The sequence below is a fragment of the Gymnoscopelus braueri genome (genome assembly GCF_963280865.1).
Source record: "Gymnoscopelus braueri genome assembly, chromosome: 24".
NCBI classification, from domain to species: domain Eukaryota; kingdom Metazoa; phylum Chordata; class Actinopteri; order Myctophiformes; family Myctophidae; genus Gymnoscopelus; species Gymnoscopelus braueri.
In genome coordinates this window covers 1,308,787-1,329,382 of record NC_137626.1, presented here as the reverse complement: position 1 = coordinate 1,329,382, position 20,596 = coordinate 1,308,787, and the positions used below count along the sequence as shown (strand labels likewise).

The 20,596-nt window shown below is 47.5% G+C and overlaps 1 protein-coding gene across 1 annotated transcript in view; it reads right to left on the bottom strand.

Annotated features, from left to right (window-relative positions):
- Positions 1-267: 267 nt before the first annotated feature.
- The window catches only part of f10 (coagulation factor X), a gene marked incomplete at both ends in the record, with an annotated part of 31,414 nt that continues 11,085 nt past the window's right edge, over positions 268-20,596 (bottom strand). The window contains 9 exons of the mRNA XM_080421992.1: positions 268-399; positions 3,719-4,027; positions 10,143-10,330; positions 11,276-11,393; positions 13,377-13,645; positions 15,981-16,112; positions 16,957-17,070; positions 17,918-17,942; positions 18,762-18,922. Of these exons, the coding sequence (XP_080278118.1) occupies positions 268-399; positions 3,719-4,027; positions 10,143-10,330; positions 11,276-11,393; positions 13,377-13,645; positions 15,981-16,112; positions 16,957-17,070; positions 17,918-17,942; positions 18,762-18,922 (1,448 nt within the window). The remainder of the gene's footprint in view (positions 400-3,718; positions 4,028-10,142; positions 10,331-11,275; positions 11,394-13,376; positions 13,646-15,980; positions 16,113-16,956; positions 17,071-17,917; positions 17,943-18,761; positions 18,923-20,596) is intronic.

Genomic DNA, 20,596 nt, shown 5'->3' with positions numbered 1-20,596 from the left:
GTTGAGATGGCACATAGACGATCAAGAGAAAAAAACACATGACATTTGATGTGAAAAAGGCTGCCAACCCCTGCATTAGATCTATAGACCTCCGGTCATTATGCTGCCAACCCCTGCATTAGATCTATAGACCTCCTGTCATTATGTTGATGAACTGAACATTGTTGATCATTTTTTTCATAATTTCAACATATAAATATCTGCTTGGATCAGATTTCGGGCAGCGATGCTGTTCACAACACCGGGGGTCCCCCGGGGGTCCCTGGCTCACATGCGTGTGATGGAGAAGGGGGCTGCGTCTCTCCTCTTTCTGGCCCCCTGCGCTGCACTCTCGTTGGGGTGAGGTCTGGGAGTCAGCCTGGCGATGCCGTTCCTGATCCATGGGATGTACTTGGATACCTACAATTATAATATACCTACAATTATAATATACCTACAATTATAATATACCTACAATTATAATATACCTACAATTATAATATACCTACAAACAATTATAATATACCTACAAACAATTATAATATACCTACAATTATAATATACCTACAATTATAATATACCTACAATTATAATATACCTACAATTATAATATACCTACAATTATAATATACCTACAAACAATTATAATATACCTACAAACAATTATAATATACCTACAATTATAATATACCTACAATTATAATATACCTACAATTATAATAACAAATAAGACGCGCGAACGCGGGAAGCGAACGCAAAAAAATTAAAAAAAATATGAAAAAAAAGATATGTAAAAAAGTAACCAATAAAAAAATACAAAAAAAATACAAAAAAAATCTGCGTTAAAAGGAGCATCTTAGAAAAATACAAATTCCCCCCCAAAAAACTTGGAATGTTTTTGAACAATTCAACAAAGTGTTTGAAGTGCCTGTTTCACCCACTTCCGGGGGGCGGAGCCAAAATCCGAGCCCGAAGTATTTGTTCGTACACCCCCACTTAGGGGGGGTAGAAAAAGTTTCGGAGCGATTCGGGCACTTTTCATTTAACATGGGGTTTCAATGGGGAGTTTTTAGGAGCCTTCTCCGGGGCGTGGCTTCCGGGGGAAGGGGCGGGCTTAAACGCAACCTTGACAGGTGTGTTCAGTTTTCAAAGACCTTTCATTTGATGTATGGTACGTCTAAATTGGACATTTACTTATCTCAGAGGAGCTGCAGGCAGGCAGTGCACACAGACACACACACACACACACACACTCACAAGCCGAGCACGGTTTCATAGTAAGCTCCACTTGCGCGGCGCGCCTCCTTCCGCTGCGTTCGCAATAATAGTAATAATAATAACAGTAATAATAGTAATAATAAAATAAAAATAACTAGACAGGTCTCCGCCAGGTCAGGTAGGTTATTGTGGCCTCCTGGTGGCGCTATAACAGGCCAATGTGAAAATGGTGCCATTACTTTCTCGGCCTAGTGGGAATGTGCGTGCACATTTTCACGGAAATCGCAAGCTGTATTCATGATTTGAGACATTTTGTTCAAAACGGACCAATCCTTTAAACTTTGGAACCAACCTTAGCCAATCAGGATGGAATATGAAATATCGGACAGATCCGTCTTGATCACATGACTATAGAGATACTGTGTACCGATTTGCGTGATGTTTGGATAAAATCTGTAGGAGTAATATCCAAAAATGGGTTTTGCGCAAATTGGCCTCCTGGTGGCGCTATAACAGGCCCATGTGAAAAAGTTGGGGCAGAGGTTCTGAATTGGCATCCAGAGTGTGTGTGCACAGTTTCGCAGCGACCGGGCCAACGGTGCCGGAGATTAGCTGCTCGCAGACAGATGGACACACGGACGGACACTCTGACGGACGGACGGACCGCGGGTAAAACATACTCTCTCGGCATGCCTTACGGCCTGGCGGAGACAATCATTATAATAGTAATAATAATAATGATAATAATATTTATTGTGAAGCTCTCTAAAGTTTAGAGATATTATGTGTAAGTGTGCGATTGGATTGGAACTCCATCTTCCGGGGTAGACTTTTCTTCTTTTGTTTTGTCCGTATGGTGAGTCACACATTGAGGCCTTAGTTTTTTTGTTTTTTTTCATCAAAACGTGACATTGATATCTTTAGATGTCCTTTAAAGCCGTGAAGTGACTCACTTCATACGCAAAAAGAATAGAAAGAAACCCTGACAGAGGGAGTTACAAGTCTGCACGTGCATGTGTCCTGTATCATGCTTAGGGCCCCTGTGGAGTCTAAAGCGGCACTGCCTGCTGGTAGTTTCTACACACAGAGTGTAAACATATGGACATCGTCATGGCCCTGGTTTCTACACACAGAGAGTAAACATATGGACATCGTCATGGCCCTGGTTTCTACAGACCGTAAATGAAGCCTATTTTTCAGAGATTTCAAATCCGCCATCCTTCTATATCCGGTCCGAAAAATTTACTCGGAAATGAATGCTATTGGTTGGGACCAGCCCCTCCCACAGCATACCCTACTTTATCATACATTTTTAAATAAATGGGAGCATAATTGACCAAAACGCACGTCATGGTGACTGAAAGAAGACTTTAAACCAGCGACTGGAAGCATATAGTATTTATGACAATGTTTGTTAAAGGAGTAGTTCCCCCAAAAAATGACTTATTTTCCATCAATTACACACCCCATGAAGCATTGAATTCTTGGAGATTTTTAGTTTTTGTCAAATTCCTAGGCCAATAATTTGATGATAATAATAATGTATCTGGTAGGCGACACAAAGGAGGCTCTTTGAGTCTCCTACCAGAGAGACCAGCGGTTATCATAATCATTGGCTTAGGAATGTGATAAAAACAAAAAAATCTCCATGAATTCAATGCTTCATGGGGTGTGTAATTCAGTGTATATCAACCCTGGCAAACGTCCCAATTTTGGGCCGGGGCTACTGCTGAGGTGTGCCGCGCCGTTTGAAGAAGGTTTGAAAAAATATCATTGAAATTTTTTTTTTTTTTTACAATAATAATTATCAGGTGTGCAAACAGCTCCGAGGTGAAAAGGGTGACAACATGCTGTTTTTTTTTCGGGTCAGGTGTCACACTATTGCCCTATTTGGATTCAAAACGGCTAGTGGAAGCTGAAAAGCTACAAGTTTGCATGTCTGAATAATGCAAAAACAGAAATATTTGTTTGCATTTGCTTTTTTTCTCCCCCATATGATTTCATAATAAAAAAGTGCGTATCGTATCGAAGTTGTGTGCCCAATATCGTATCGTATTGTTTCATGAAATTAGTGTATCGGCACACCCCTTAGGGGCGGCCATAGCTGAGTGGTTAGTGAGCCCGCCTAGGGAACCAGAGGCCCTGGTTGCCCCAGGTTCGATTCCAGGCTATCCCAGCATATGCGCCGATGATATGAAATTTGTCCCTGAGCAAGACTCTTAACCCCAATTGCTCACAGGTTCTCATTGGAAACAAGACCGCAAGGACTTTCATGAACGACCTGTTAAAAGGAATTATCCTTATTATCCTTATCCCTAGTGTGTGTGTGTGTATATATATATACATATAATTATATATATATATATACCGTATATCTAGGTGTGCCCTGGGATCTTTTGGCTATGCCAGGTGTGCCTTGGCACAAAAAAGGTTGATATACACTGGTGTAATTGATAGAAAATAAGTAATTTTGGGGGTGAACTACTCCTTTAAGGTGTCTGTGTCGTTGCCGTCCTCTTACCTGTGTGTAAACGCCGTATTTGCCCTCTCGGGCGCAGCCCTCCCCCCAGCTCACCACGCCCGTCACAAAGTAGGTGTCCTTGTAGCGGGTGACGTGCGGCCCGCCGCTGTCGCCCTGGCACGCGTCTTTCTTCAGGTCCTTGTAGCCGGCGCAGAACATGCGCGAGGAGATGCGGAACTTGCTGGACTCCATGCAGACGGCCCGGTCCACGTAGGGCATGGTGAGGCGCTGCAGGATGGGCGACGGAGCCCGGCCCTCCCCGATGCGACCGAAGCCGCTCACCAGGCCGTCCGGCTCGCGCATCAACACCTGCAATGTGAGGACAACGTCAACACCTGCAATGTGAGGACAACGTCAACACCTGCAATGTGAGGACAACGTCAACACCTGCAATGTGAGGACAACGTCAACACCTGCAATGTGAGGACAACATCAACACCTGCAATGTGAGGACAACATCAACACCTGCAATGTGAGGACAACATCAACACCTGCAATGTGAGGACAACCCGCGTTCACAGCAAATTCTGATTTAGTTTCAGTCATTAGTCTTTTGAATACTGCCTCCCCCTGGTCAGCCGGGGCGCCTGATGGAGGGGAAAGGAACTGGTTGGAATAACGTGTTCCTCCCTTCCACGCACTACGTCCTACCGGGGAAACTCCCCCCTGTCAGGTGATAAGAAGCTACGTCCTACCGGAGAAACTCCCCCCGGTCAGGTGATAAGAAGCTACGTCCTACCGGAGAAACTCCCCCCGGTCAGGTGATAAGAAGCTACATCCTACCGGGGAAACTCCCCCTGTCAGGTGATAAGAAGCTACGTCCTACCGGGGGAAACTCCCCCCTGTCAGGTGATAAGAAGCTACGTCCTACCGGGGGAAACTCCCCCCCTGTCAGGTGATAAGAAGCTACGTCCTACCGGGGACACTCCCCCCTGTCAGGTGATAAGAAGCCACGTCCTACCGGGGAAACTCCCCCCGGTCAGGTGATAAGAAGCTACGTCCTACCGGGGAAACTCCCCCCTGTCAGGTGAAAAGAAGCTACGTCCTACCGGAGAAACTCCCCCCGGTCAGGTGATAAGAAGCTACGTCCTACCGGAGAAACTCCCCGAGGTCAGGTGATAAGAAGCTACATCCTACCGGGGAAACTCCCCCTGTCAGGTGATAAGAAGCTACGTCCTACCGGGGAAACTCCTCCCTGTCAGGTGATAAGAAGCTACGTCCTACCAGGGAAACTCCCCCCTGTCAGGTGATAAGAAGCTACGTCCTACCGGGGAAACTCCCCCCTGTCAGGTGATAAGAAGCTACGTCCTACCGGGGAAACTCCCCCCTGTCAGGTGATAAGAAGCTACGTCCTACCGGGGAAACTCCCCCCTGTCAGGTGATAGGAAGCTACGTCCTACCGGGGAAACTCCTCCCTGTCAGGTGATAAGAAGCTACGTCCTACCGGGGACACTCCCCCCTGTCAGGTGATAAGAAGCTACGTCCTACCGGGGACACTCCCCCCTGTCAGGTGATAAGAAGCTACGTCCTACCGGGGACACTCCCCCCTGTCAGGTGATAAGAAGCTACGTCCTACCGGGGAAACTCCTCCCTGTCAGGTGATAAGAAGCTACGTCCTACCGGGGACACTCCCCCCTGTCAGGTGATAAGAAGCTACGTCCTACCGGGGACACTCCCCCCTGTCAGGTGATAAGAAGCTACGTCCTACCGGGGAAACTCCCCCCTGTCAGGTGATAAGAAGCTACGTCCTACCGGGGAAACTCCCCCCTGTCAGGTGATAAGAAGCTACGTCCTACCGGAGAAACTCCCCCCGGTCAGGTGATAAGAAGCTACGTCCTACCGGAGAAACTCCCCCCGGTCAGGTGATAAGAAGCTACATCCTACCGGGGAAACTCCCCCTGTCAGGTGATAAGAAGCTACGTCCTACCGGGGGAAACTCCCCCCTGTCAGGTGATAAGAAGCTACGTCCTACCGGGGGAAACTCCCCCCCTGTCAGGTGATAAGAAGCTACGTCCTACCGGGGACACTCCCCCCTGTCAGGTGATAAGAAGCCACGTCCTACCGGGGAAACTCCCCCCGGTCAGGTGATAAGAAGCTACGTCCTACCGGGGAAACTCCCCCCTGTCAGGTGAAAAGAAGCTACGTCCTACCGGGGAAACTCCTCCCTGTCAGGTGATAAGAAGCTACGTCCTACCGGGGACACTCCCCCCTGTCAGGTGATAAGAAGCTACGTCCTACCGGGGACACTCCCCCCTGTCAGGTGATAAGAAGCTACGTCCTACCGGGGACACTCCCCCCTGTCAGGTGATAAGAAGCTACGTCCTACCGGGGAAACTCCTCCCTGTCAGGTGATAAGAAGCTACGTCCTACCGGGGACACTCCCCCCTGTCAGGTGATAAGAAGCTACGTCCTACCGGGGACACTCCCCCCTGTCAGGTGATAAGAAGCCACGTCCTACCGGGGAAACTCCCCCCGGTCAGGTGATAAGAAGCTACGTCCTACCGGGGAAACTCCCCCCTGTCAGGTGAAAAGAAGCTACGTCCTACCGGGGAAACTCCTCCCTGTCAGGTGATAAGAAGCTACGTCCTACCGGGGACACTCCCCCCTGTCAGGTGATAAGAAGCTACGTCCTACCGGGGACACTCCCCCCTGTCAGGTGATAAGAAGCTACGTCCTACCGGGGAAACTCCTCCCTGTCAGGTGATAAGAAGCTACGTCCTACCGGGGACACTCCCCCCTGTCAGGTGATAAGAAGCTACGTCCTACCGGGGAAACTCCCCCCTGTCAGGTGATAAGAAGCTACGTCCTACCGGGGAAACTCCCCCCTGTCAGGTGATAAGAAGCTACGTCCTACCGGGGAAACTCCCCCCTGTCAGGTGATAAGAAGCTACGTCCTACCGGGGAAACTCCCCCCTGTCAGGTGATAGGAAGCTACATCCTACCGGGGACACTCCCCCCTGTCAGGTGATAAGAAGCTACGTCCTACCGGGGAAACTCCCCCCTGTCAGGTGATAAGAAGCTACGTCCTACCGGGGAAACTCCCCCCTGTCAGGTGATAAGAAGCTACGTCCTACCGGGGAAACTCCCCCCTGTCAGGTGATAAGAAGCTACGTCCTACCGGGGAAACTCCCCCCTGTCAGGTGATAGGAAGCTACGTCCTACCGGGGAAACTCCCCCCTGTCAGGTGATAAGAAGCTACGTCCTACCGGGGAAACTCCCCCCTGTCAGGTGATAGGAAGCTACATCCTACCGGGGAAACTCCCCCCTGTCAGGTGATAGGAAGCTACGTCCTACCGGGGAAACTCCCCCCTGTCAGGTGATAAGAAGCTACGTCCTACCGGGGAAACTCCCCCCTGTCAGGTGATAGGAAGCTACGTCCTACCGGGGAAACTCCCCCCTGTCAGGTGATAAGAAGCTACGTCCTACCGGGGAAACTCCCCCCTGTCAGGTGATAAGAAGCTACGTCCTACCGGGGACACTCCCCCCTGTCAGGTGATAAGAAGCTACGTCCTACCGGGGACACTCCCCCCTGTCAGGTGATAAGAAGCTACGTCCTACCGGGGAAACTCCCCCCTGTCAGGTGATAAGAAGCTACGTCCTACCGGGGACACTCCTCCCTGTCAGGTGATAAGAAGCTACGTCCTACCGGGGACACTCCCCCCTGTCAGGTGATAAGAAGCTACGTCCTACCGGGGACACTCCCCCCTGTCAGGTGATAAGAAGCTACGTCCTACCGGGGACACTCCCCCCTGTCAGGTGATAAGAAGCTACGTCCTACCGGGGAAACTCCTCCCTGTCAGGTGATAAGAAGCTACGTCCTACCGGGGACACTCCCCCCTGTCAGGTGATAAGAAGCTACGTCCTACCGGGGACACTCCCCCCTGTCAGGTGATAAGAAGCTACGTCCTACTGGGGAAACTCCTCCCTGTCAGGTGATAAGAAGCTACGTCCTACCGGGGACACTCCCCCCTGTCAGGTGATAAGAAGCCACGTCCTACCGGGGAAACTCCCCCCGGTCAGGTGATAAGAAGCTACGTCCTACCGGGGAAACTCCCCCCTGTCAGGTGAAAAGAAGCTACGTCCTACCGGGGAAACTCCTCCCTGTCAGGTGATAAGAAGCTACGTCCTACCGGGGACACTCCCCCCTGTCAGGTGATAAGAAGCTACGTCCTACCGGGGACACTCCCCCCTGTCAGGTGATAAGAAGCTACGTCCTACCGGGGAAACTCCTCCCTGTCAGGTGATAAGAAGCTACGTCCTACCGGGGACACTCCCCCCTGTCAGGTGATAAGAAGCTACGTCCTACCGGGGAAACTCCCCCCTGTGAGGTGATAAGAAGCTACGTCCTACCGGGGAAACTCCCCCCATTCAGGTGATAAGAAGCTACGTCCTACCGGGGAAACTCCCCCCTGTCAGGTGATAAGAAGCTACGTCCTACCGGGGAAACTCCCCCCTGTCAGGTGATAGGAAGCTACATCCTACCGGGGACACTCCCCCCTGTCAGGTGATAAGAAGCTACGTCCTACCGGGGAAACTCCCCCCTGTCAGGTGATAAGAAGCTACGTCCTACCGGGGAAACTCCCCCCTGTCAGGTGATAAGAAGCTACGTCCTACCGGGGAAACTCCCCCCTGTCAGGTGATAAGAAGCTACGTCCTACCGGGGAAACTCCCCCCTGTCAGGTGATAGGAAGCTACGTCCTACCGGGGAAACTCCCCCCTGTCAGGTGATAAGAAGCTACGTCCTACCGGGGAAACTCCCCCCTGTCAGGTGATAGGAAGCTACATCCTACCGGGGAAACTCCCCCCTGTCAGGTGATAGGAAGCTACGTCCTACCGGGGAAACTCCCCCCTGTCAGGTGATAAGAAGCTACGTCCTACCGGGGAAACTCCCCCCTGTCAGGTGATAGGAAGCTACGTCCTACCGGGGAAACTCCCCCCTGTCAGGTGATAAGAAGCTACGTCCTACCGGGGAAACTCCCCCCTGTCAGGTGATAAGAAGCTACGTCCTACCGGGGAAACTCCCCCCTGTCAGGTGATAAGAAGCTACGTCCTACCGGGGACACTCCCCCCTGTCAGGTGATAAGAAGCTACGTCCTACCGGGGAAACTCCCCCCTGTCAGGTGATAAGAAGCTACGTCCTACCGGGGAAACTCCCCCCTGTCAGGTGAAAAGAAGCTACGTCCTACCGGGGAAACTCCTCCCTGTCAGGTGATAAGAAGCTACGTCCTACCGGGGACACTCCCCCCTGTCAGGTGATAAGAAGCTACGTCCTACCGGGGACACTCCCCCCTGTCAGGTGATAAGAAGCTACGTCCTACCGGGGAAACTCCCCCCTGTCAGGTGATAAGAAGCTACGTCCTACCGGGGACACTCCTCCCTGTCAGGTGATAAGAAGCTACGTCCTACCGGGGACACTCCCCCCTGTCAGGTGATAAGAAGCTACGTCCTACCGGGGACACTCCCCCCTGTCAGGTGATAAGAAGCTACGTCCTACCGGGGACACTCCCCCCTGTCAGGTGATAAGAAGCTACGTCCTACCGGGGAAACTCCTCCCTGTCAGGTGATAAGAAGCTACGTCCTACCGGGGACACTCCCCCCTGTCAGATGATAAGAAGCTGCGTCCTACCGGAGAAACTCCCCCCGGTCAGGTGATAAGAAGCTACATCCTACCGGGGAAACTCCCCCTGTCAGGTGATAAGAAGCTACGTCCTACCGGGGGAAACTCCCCCCTGTCAGGTGATAAGAAGCTACGTCCTACCGGGGGAAACTCCCCCCCTGTCAGGTGATAAGAAGCTACGTCCTACCGGGGACACTCCCCCCTGTCAGGTGATAAGAAGCCACGTCCTACCGGGGAAACTCCCCCCTGTCAGATGATAAGAAGCTGCGTCCTACCGGGGAAACTCCTCCCTGTCAGATGATAAGAAGCTACGTCCTACCGGGGAAACTCCCCCCTGTCAGATGATAAGAAGCTGCGTCCTACTGGGGAAACTCCTCCCTGTCAGGTGATAAGAAGCTACGTCCTACTGGGGAAACTCCCCCCTGTAGCGCCCAAGATTACAAGCTTAGGCAATTGGTACTGGGTGAAAAATGGGTTACAAAATCGTGGGATAAATTTAAAAAAGAAAAAAAGTCTTTTGAATACAATTCCATTTAGTTTTAGTCATATTTTTTTGTCATCTGAAATGTTTTATTTTTAGTCGCTCTAAATCTACAGATTTAGACTACTAACGTTTATTTTGGCGGTGCCTTGATGGCGTCGTAATGCTTTGATTTATCCTTGGCTGTGTGCTGAAAATAGCCGATCTACAAGCTCACAATGCGTTTTTCGGAGCGTGACAACCCACGCACAACCAAGCATAAAACGACTTGTCCTCAGATCTCTTCTCCACTAGTCAAGAACGACAGGAGGGGAGCGCTGGCTGACCTTCTCGGCGAAGTCCTTCTCGGGCAGACAGGCGGGGATGATGTACTTGGAGAAGCTGACAGGCGTGGTGAGCTTGATGAGAGCGATGTCGTTGTGGAAGGTGTCTGGTCGGTACTGTCTGTGCATCAGGACCCTCTCTACGTGGTGCATGGACTCATGACCTTCCTTCACCTCAATGTCAAACTCACCTACAACAGTTTGGTTCAGAAAACAGAAGAAAAATAACTTAAATGATATCTCTTAATACATTGACTGCCTGAGATTAAAACATTTGTTTTTCATCCCCATGTACCTTATGTTGACAATCTTTGGAGAGCTGCGGGAGCCGCGACGTGCACACGGAAGTAAACAAAGGGTGTCTGGGGGGAGGGGGGGAGGGTCTCCTCTATCCACAGGAACAAGCTTTTTTTTTACCGCGATCGGCCATCTTGTTGCTATCGCCCGTCGAATATGGCTCGTTTTCACAAAAAAGAGGAGAAATCCGAGCTAGAGGTGTTTTTCTACAATCCTAACATAGGAGTGGACGGAAGTGATTATTTTTGGTATGATGTGATGTCACATCCATCCTTCTCTCAGAGTCGAGGGATCATTCCTAAGTTGTGTTAGAGTTGTGTTCATTTTTTTTGTTGCCTTGGCAGGCAATGTGTTCATCATTTCACCTAAAAAGTTTATAACATATATGACTATTGACATGCAAATAACGCTGTCTGTCAGTTATGAAACATAAGAGGATTAAATGACTTAGATTTTACCAGAGGTGGCCAGTGTCATTAGGAGCTGTTTTAGGAAAAAATATCCTAAAATATCCAAAAAACACGACATAGGTCATTATTTTAGGAAGGTGAACAAACACGGAACATTAACGTGTAATTGACGTTCCTGCATGGTGTAGCAGATCACATTTATGTTATGATATGTTATGATATGATTTTTCCAACATAATATGTTGGAAAGATTCACCTCATTCCAAATAGAAATCGCTTTGCTTTATCTGCAATTTTTTGTTGTGCAACAAACTAAGTATAAATGCAACTTAAATGGATGGAGATGAGGTTGAAAGATGGGCGGAGTTAATTATAGCTTTAAGGTTATGTCCCCCTCATGGCCGGCAGTGATTGGCCGGTTGGTCTCACCGAGGACGACGTAGATGTATCGTGATTGGTTGATGCAGTGGGCGGCGGTCAGGATGATGTAATCAGTCAGGATGGTTCCTCCACAGAACCCCCGCTTCTCCTCGTTCATCAGCAGAGCCTGGAGGAGAGAGAGAGAGAGACAGAGAGACACACACACACACACACACACACACACACACACACACACACACACACACACACACACACACACACACACACACACACACACACACACACACACACACACACACACACACACACACACACACACACACACACACACACACACACACACGAGCCCCATAGAAAGTCTCAATGGGATTTGAAGAAGGTCGTTGCAGAATGCAAACCCAAGGATATTAGTGAGTAGGGGTGGGACGATATACTTCCTCCCGCGATAAATAATCGATATACTGCCAAAAATATTGATATATAAAAAATAAAAAAAAAATGTTTTTATTTTATACGTTTTTTTCCGACTCTGCATTTGAGTGATGATGATTTTGAACTGTTTGGTGCTATTTTATGTGTTCATGAATTGAATACAAGGACTATCGTGATATATCTAATGCAATATATCGTGATATCGCAATATATCGAATACCGTGATGTTATTGTTATCGAGGGCCTAATATCGCCACAGATATCGTATCGACCCCTATTAGTGAGCTGGAGGCAACTACACATGAGTAATGGGCTAAAATGCCAGAGGAACGCTGCCAGAAGCTGGTTCCTGGCTCTGCATCACGTTTACAACAGGTCATAATAGCAAAAGTGTGCTGTACCAAGAATTAAAGACACCTGACATGAGTCATTTTGACACAGCAATAGTTATTAAAAGTGTCAATTTGTGTTGAATTTGGAGAAACCACTCATAATATTAGTTGTGTTGAGCTATGTACATTGTTCCATTTGTTTATTTCATACAGTTGCCGCTACGTGGCCCTCGCGTCTAGAAGTGATGTCATCAGTATATGCCCATATATGGAGCTGAGTGATTTGTTTGCGCCTGATGCCATGACGACTCATTGAGGTTAGACAAAACACTCCATATTTGGGCGTAGCTGGATTGGGAAGTCCTTATATGGTTATGGCTGAGTCATGGTGACATGGGCGTGACTTCAGAGGTCCGGCCGGCCAGTCCTCCCTTCAGCCAATTGTAATATAAGGATAAACCAGATGTGCAGTGGGATTTGGGGGACGTTACATATAGGTGTGTGTGTACCTGCCAAGGACAGTGTCTGGGGGGACACTACATATCGTTGCTGTCCGGCAGAAACCAGCTAACTCCATTTTGGCGCTTTTGCGTTTTTTTTTCTCCATAAATCAGTGCCATTGAACACCCTTTACGTCTGTGTGTTGGTCAAACAAATATTGAACCAATGAAAAGTATTATAAAGCGCTTCTGACAAAACCGACAAACTCCATTGGATCCTCAAACCTTCTGCTAAACCAGTTAAGTCCACCAAAGGGGGGTGGAGTTAGTTTTGCTGACTCCAGGCTCCACCCCCTTTTGACCTCCAACCTCATTGTGAGCTTGGAGATCCATTCAGCTGTTCTTATCAATGATGAACAAAACCTCCTAACTACACTTTTTTTTTTTTTTTCATTTCCTGAAAAATGAACATTTTGGAGTTGGCCAGTTTCAGCCGGACAGCAGAGATATAGGTGTGCGTACCCACCAGGGACAGTCCCCGGGGGGACATTACATATAGGTGTGCGTACCTGCCAGGGACAGTCCCCGGGGGGACATTACATATAGGTGTGCGTACCTGCCAGGGACAGTCCCCGGGGGGACATTACATATAGGTGTGCGTACCTGCCAGGGACAGTCCCCGGGGGGACATTACATATAGGTGTGCGTACCTGCCAGGGACAGTCCCCGGGGGGACATTACATATAGGTGTGCGTACCTGCCAGGGACAGTCCCCGGGGGGACATTACATATAGGTGTGCGTACCTGCCAGGGACAGTCCCTGGGGGGACATTACATATAGGTGTGCGTACCTGCCAGGGACAGTCCCCGGGGGGACATTACATATAGGTGTGTGTACCTGCCAGGGACAGTCCCCGGGGGGACATTACATATAGGTGTGCGTACCTGCCAGGGACAGTCCCCGGGGGGACAGTTCTCTCCGCCGACCATGCGCGTGAACTCCGTCACGCTGGCGTGGTGGGGCGCCTCCGCCACCGCGTCGTCCATGTAGTCGTCGCCCTCCGCTGGCCAGGAGGACAGGTTGCCGAAGGGCTCGGTGAACTGCGACACGTCGAAGGCCGTGCCGTCGGCGCCGTCCGCCGTGACGTTTGGCCGCTCGTACTGGAACACGGTGCGCGTGCCCTTAGCGAACACCACGCCGCACTTATACGTCTCTGTGGGAGAGGGTGAAAAAGATTAGATTTAAACACCGGGAACGCGTCTTTGGCTATTAAAAATGTGCAGATATACAAGCTCGTAGCGCGGCACCGAGTGCCACGCTACGAGCTTGTAGATCTGCTATTTTTGTAAAAATCGTGAAAAGGTGTGCAAATCTTTGAATACATATTATTTAAAGCGAACATTTGTAAAATATGTTGTTCCAGGGACCCCAAGAAGCAAAGATTTGAGTAAAACATTTTGCTTAAAAAATATACATTCAAAGATTTGCACACATTTTCACGATTTAAAAGAAATAGCAGATCTACAAGCTCATCGCGCGGCACTCGGTGCTGCGCGATGAGCTTGTAGATCTGCTATTTTTGAATAGCCAAAGTGTAAAATAATGGTTAAAGTGGATACACAGATGCGTTCCCGGTCTTAATGGGTTAAAGGAGTAGTTCACCCAAAAAAAAATCTTATTTTCTATCAATCACACACCCCATGAAGGCTTGAATTTGTGGAGTTTTTTAGTTTTTGTCTCATTCCTGAGACAATAATTTGACCAGCGGACTGTCATCAAATTATTGTCTCAGGAATGCGACAAAAAAACAAACAAAAAAACAACCATGAATTCAAGGCTTCATGGGGTGTACAGTGTAATTGATAGAAAATAAGTAATGTTTTGAGTGAACTACTCCTTTAAAGCCCCTATGGTTGACCGGAGTCCCTCAGGGCTCTATACTAGTGTCTTTTCTGTTTTCTGTTAGCGTGGGGTTAGGCTTTTTGCTGAAAATAGCCGATCGACAAGCTCAAGATGTGAGCATTTCAGGGGCTGTATTAGGGGTGTGACGGTACATTCACATCGGTACGCACTATGAAGCGTATAATGGTACTGTCTATTTTTTGTTTGCTTTGTTTTTTCCAACATGGCAACCCAAACTAACCCAACATGGCAACACAAACAAAGCAACAGTTTAATGAATAAACCCTGGTTCTTATCTGTGAATTCCCCAGTGGTGGAAAAAGTACTAAAACATGTTTACTTAAAGGGATATTTCACTTTCAAAAAAACTTTTGGTCATTTTAACGTCTATTCAGGCCTTTGTGAGCCCCCCAGACCGTTTTTAAGTTGCTTGATTCCGTATTTAGATATTTGATATTCATTTTATCAGACACGCCCCTTTCCTATACAAACCCATTATAACTTCAAACTCCATTTTTAACATGTTAGATTCGTCAAAAACACCCGTCCTTGGTTCTGGTGACTCACCCTGCCCTCCTAATACGCGAGGGGGCCGTGTATTTTCGATTTTTAATTTATTTTTTGGAAAATGAAAACAATTAAATACATTAAAAAATAATAATAAAATACATGAAAAAAGTAATCGAAAAAACACGGCCCCCTCACGTATTAGGAGGGCAGGGTGAGTCAGCAGAACCAAGGACGGGTGGTTTTGATGAATCTAACAGGTTAAAAATGGAGTTTGAAGTTATAATGGGTTTGTATAGGAAGGGGGCGTGTCTGATAAAATGATTATCAAATATCTAAATACTAAATCAAGCAACTTAAAGATGGTCTGGGGGGCTCACAAAAGCCTGAGTAGACGATAAAATGACCAACATTTTTTTTGAAAGTGAAATATCCCTTTAAGTAGAAGTATCAATGCTGCACTATAGAAATCCTCTGTTACAAGTAAAAGTCCGGAATTCAAAATGTACAAAAGTATTGGCATCAAAATGTACTTAAAGTACCAAAAGTAAAAGTACTCATTATGCAGAATGTCCCATGTCATGTTTTAAAATGCATAAAAATCATTTGAAAATAGCAGATCATTGCGACGCATTGTGAGCTTGTAGATCTGCTATTTTCAAATGGCCGAAACGTATATAGGGCTGAAGTGGTTAATGTGTGTTTTGCAATAATAATGCAAATCTACAAAGAAACTCAAACAGTTTTCCAATAATTGTAGTGGAGTAAAAGTATGATATTTGGATACGAGATGTAGTGGAGTAGAAGTAAATTCCAAGTATTGGAAATTGGGAAATACTCAATTACTAAATGTACTTAGTTACTTTCCACCACTGGAATTCACCAGTACTAGGGTTGGGATCCAACTTCGAGGACCGGAATCGGTTCCATCCCATTTGGAAACGTTTCCGGAACCGTTTGAACCGATGCCAGAGGTTCAACCATAGCTCTGAGAGGGAGAGTGTAACCAAATGGACCCGTTTGGTTCCACTGGACACCAAACACTCTGTAGTGTGGTGCGGTGCGGTGCGGTGTGTGTGTGTGTATGTGTGTGTGTGTGTGTGTCTGTGTGTGTCTGTGTGTGTGTGTGTCTCTCTCACGGTTGGAGTTGCAGGACTTGTCGTCGGCCTCCAGGTGATACCCGTCAGCACACGAACACCTGACGTTCCCACCGATGACATCACAGAAGTGGTTACACCCCCCGTTCTTATTCTCACAGAGTTCAGGGATCACTGTGACGCGAGCACGCACGCACGCGCGCACACACACACACACACACACACACACACACACACACACACGCGCGCACACGCACGCAGCCACGCACACGCACACGCACATGCACACACACACACGCGCACACACACACACACACACACACACACACACACACACACACACACACACACACACGCACACACACACACACACACGCACGCACACACACACGTACGACCACTTAACACAGCAAAATGTAATTTAATCTGCAACACAATTTAGTGGGGGTCCCTGCTTCATGTCTCATCTATACAATTATGTAGTGGGGGTCCCTGCTTCATCTCTCATCTATACAATTATGTAGTGGGGGTCCCTGCTTCATCTCTCTCTCAGCTAAGGGGTCCTTGGCTGTTCACACATGTTTGACCAGCGGTAAACAGCTCGTTCCATGAAACATTCGTTCCATTTCATCTTATTATCTGTTCAAAATACGCTGTCCTCTTACTTTGAGAGTGTATGTACATGTCTATAACTAATTAATTACTATAACATTGTCATATAACCTCTATTAATCACTCTAAATATACTGACATTCACGATATTGATCTGTCTGTGTTGACTTAATGATCCATTTGTATGCTTTACATGTTCTGTTGTTTCTCCTGTCTATCTGTCTGTTTGTTCTGTTGTGTCATCTGTCTTGTTTACTTGTTTTGTCATTTCTGATATTGTTTTTTTTGTGTGAAAATGTCTATACAGTGTATCATGTACCTAGGATCCCCTCTAAAACGAGATGCTACAACTCAAGGGGCTATTCCTAATAAAGAATGTCAATATAAACAGCTCTCAGCAACGTACCGATCTCACAGTTGTAACCTTGGTAACCGGTGGGGCAGAAGCAGGTGTACTGACCAATCCCGTCCTTACACACTCCACTATGAGCACACGGGTTCGACTCACACGCATCCCCGTCTGCCAGGAAAAAACACACACACACACACACACACACACACACACACACACACACACACACACACACACACACACACACACACACACACACACACACACACACACACACACACACACACACACACACTTATGGAGAAATAAAAACTACACACACCTCTGGAAGAAACACTGACCAAAAAAAAGATCATCAAACACTGGACCCGAGTTGGCTCAGTCTGTACTTTGACCGCTTTCCCCCCCGTTACCACCAAGTCTCTTCGCCAAAAATAGCAATCTACAAGCTCACAGTGAGCTTGTAGATCTGCTATTTTGATTATTGCGATAATATTGTTAATTGCAATCCTTTTTGGCCACAATAATTGTGACATTAAATTGTCATGTGGTGCATGATTTACAGGTCTGTAACTCTGAGAGTGTACACATGGAACCAAATGGACCCTTACAGGTCTGTAACTCTGAGAGTGAACACATGGAACCAAATGGACCCTTACAGGTCTGTAACTCTGAGAGTGAACACATGGAACCAAATGGACCCTTACAGGTCTGTAACTCTGAGAGTGTACACATGGAACCAAATGGACCCTTACAGGTCTGTAACTCTGAGAGTGAACACATGGAACCAAATGGACCCTTACAGGTCTGTAACTCTGAGAGTGTACACATGGAACCAAATGGACCCTTACAGGTCCATTTCGTTCCATGTGTACACTCTCAGAGTTATGGGGGTCTTTGGAATGGTCTTTGAATATAACAGGTTTGAGAACCACCGTCCTAGACTCCTCCCTTATGTCATCCAGTCATAACACTGTAACATCTGTGACACATTACAGTAGGGTTAGCCACTTACCATAATATTTATTCCAGAACTCATTCTACAGAGAGAGAGAGAGAGAGAGACATAAATGTGCAACCTAGCAACAGACAGACAGACAGACAGACAGACAGACAGAGGAGGTGACAGACAGAGGAGGTGACAGACAGACAGACAGACAGACAGACAGACAGACAGACAGACAGACAGACAGACAGAGGAGGTGACAGACAGACAGACAGAGGAGGTGACAGACAGACAGACAGACAGACAGACAGACAGACAGACAGACAGACAGACAGACAGACAGACAGACAGACAGACAGACAGACAGACAGACAGAGGAGGTGACAGACAGACAGACAGACAGACAGACAGACAGACAGAGGAGGTGACAGACAGACAGACAGACAGACAGACAGACAGACAGACAGACAGACAGACAGACAGACAGACAGACAGACAGACAGACAGACAGAGGAGGTGACAGACAGACAGACAGACAGACAGACAGACAGACAGACAGACAGACAGACAGACAGACAGACAGACAGACAGACAGACAGACAGAGGAGGTGACAGACAGACAGACAGACAGACAGACAGACAGACAGACAGACAGACAGACAGACAGACAGACAGACAGACAGACAGACAGACAGACAGACGAGGTGACAGACAGACAGACAGACAGACAGACAGACAGACAGACAGACAGACAGACAGACAGACAGACAGACAGACAGACAGAGGAGGTGACAGAGGAGGTGACAGACAGACAGACATACAGACAGACAGACAGACAGACAGACAGACAGACAGACAGAGGAGGTGACAGACAGACAGACAGACAGACAGACAGACAGACAGACAGACATACTGTGTGTTCTTCGTTCTCAAAGATCTCCCGCGCCTCCTCTCGGTCACACCTCTCCTCCACACACTCTCTCTCCATGTCTCCCTGACGCCACTCCTCAAACGGACTGTTGGCACGCCGACGCCGAGCCAGCAGCTGATTGGCCGACGGACTGTCCAGGAACACTGCAGGACATGGAGGTCAGTATAGGTTACTTTACTTTAGATCAGATCAGGTGTCCGGCTAGGGACCCCCTAGGGACCCCCTAGGGACCCCCTAAAATTGTGTTTCAGATTAAACTTTTTGTTTTTTACTTGGTCTGCTCTTTTTTCCCCTCCACACCTAAAACCTCTTTAAGTTCTCCTCTAAAAAAGGGACGCTAGGGTTCAAGTGGTTAATGTAAAATGAATAATCATATCACACAAAGATTTGGCGGCCCCCCTGTAGTAACTCTGAGGACCCCCTAGGGGTCCCGGACCCCATGTTTAGGACCCCTGCGTTAGATCGTTGGTTCCAGTGTTCATTTCAGCGACTAAAACCATTATGTTGACAAATGTCCGTCGACTACCTTTTCCACTGACCAAAACTAAATAAACACTATAAGCTATGATGACTAAAACAAGACTAAACATGTTGACAGTTCAGACGTATAGGACGGCAGTGAGAGCAGCCATGCTGTGGCACTGATGACAGAGACAGTTTAGACGTATAGGACGGTAGTGAGAGCAGCCATGCTGTGGCACTGATGACAGAGACAGTTTAGACGTATAGGACGCAGTGAGAGCAGCCATGCTGTGGCTCTGATGACAGAGACAGTTTAGACGTATAGGACGCAGTGAGAGCAGCCATGCTGTGGCTCTGATGACAGAGACAGTTTAGACGTATAGGACGGCAGTGAGAGCAGCCATGCTGTGGCACTGATGACAGAGACAGTTTAGACGTATAGGACGGCAGTGAGAGCAGCCATGCTGTGGCTCTGATGACAGAGACAGTTTAGACGTATAGGACGGCAGTGAGAGCAGCCATGCTGTGGCTCTGATGACAGAGACAGTTTAGACGTATAGGACGGCAGTGAGAGCAGCCATGCTGTGGCTCTGATGACAGAGACAGTTCAGACGTATAGGACGGTAGTGAGAGCAGCCATGCTGTGGCACTGATGACAGAGACATGAGGCGGAGCTGGAGGTGACAGGATTAAGGATGGTACGATCAGTGGTGGAAAAAGTACTACAATTCTTTACTTAAGTAAAAGTACCAATACTGCGATATAAAAATACTCTGTTACAAGTAAGAGTCCGGAATAAGTCTTGAGTCTTGAGTAAAAGTACAAAAGTTTTGGTATCAAAATGTACTTAAAGTAGCAAAAGTAAAAGTACTAAATATTTGAAAATAGCCGATCTACAAGCCCACAACGCGTCGCGTTGTGGGCTTGTAGATCGGCTATTTTCAAATAGCCATATGTATAAAATAGGGCTAAAGTGGTTAATGTATGTTTCATTATATCATAATTTATATCTGAAAAGTAACTAGTAACTAAAGTTTTCAAGTAAATGTAGTGGAGTAAAAGTACAATATTTGCCTCTGAGATGTAGTGGAGTAGAAGTAAAAGTATTGGAAATTGGAAATACTCAAGAAAGTACAAATACCTTTAGCGATCACACTAATGTTATCTTCACTAGTTATTGTTATTATTATTCCGCCCGTTTTTGTATTGGTCAAGCTTCACGTGACATCACAATATGTCACATAAATAGGTAAGACAGAATTAATCAGGAACAGTACTTTCTAGTGTGATACTATCAACATTCATCCTTAGCGATCCCACACTGTTTCTTCAGGAACAGTACTTTCTAGTTAAAT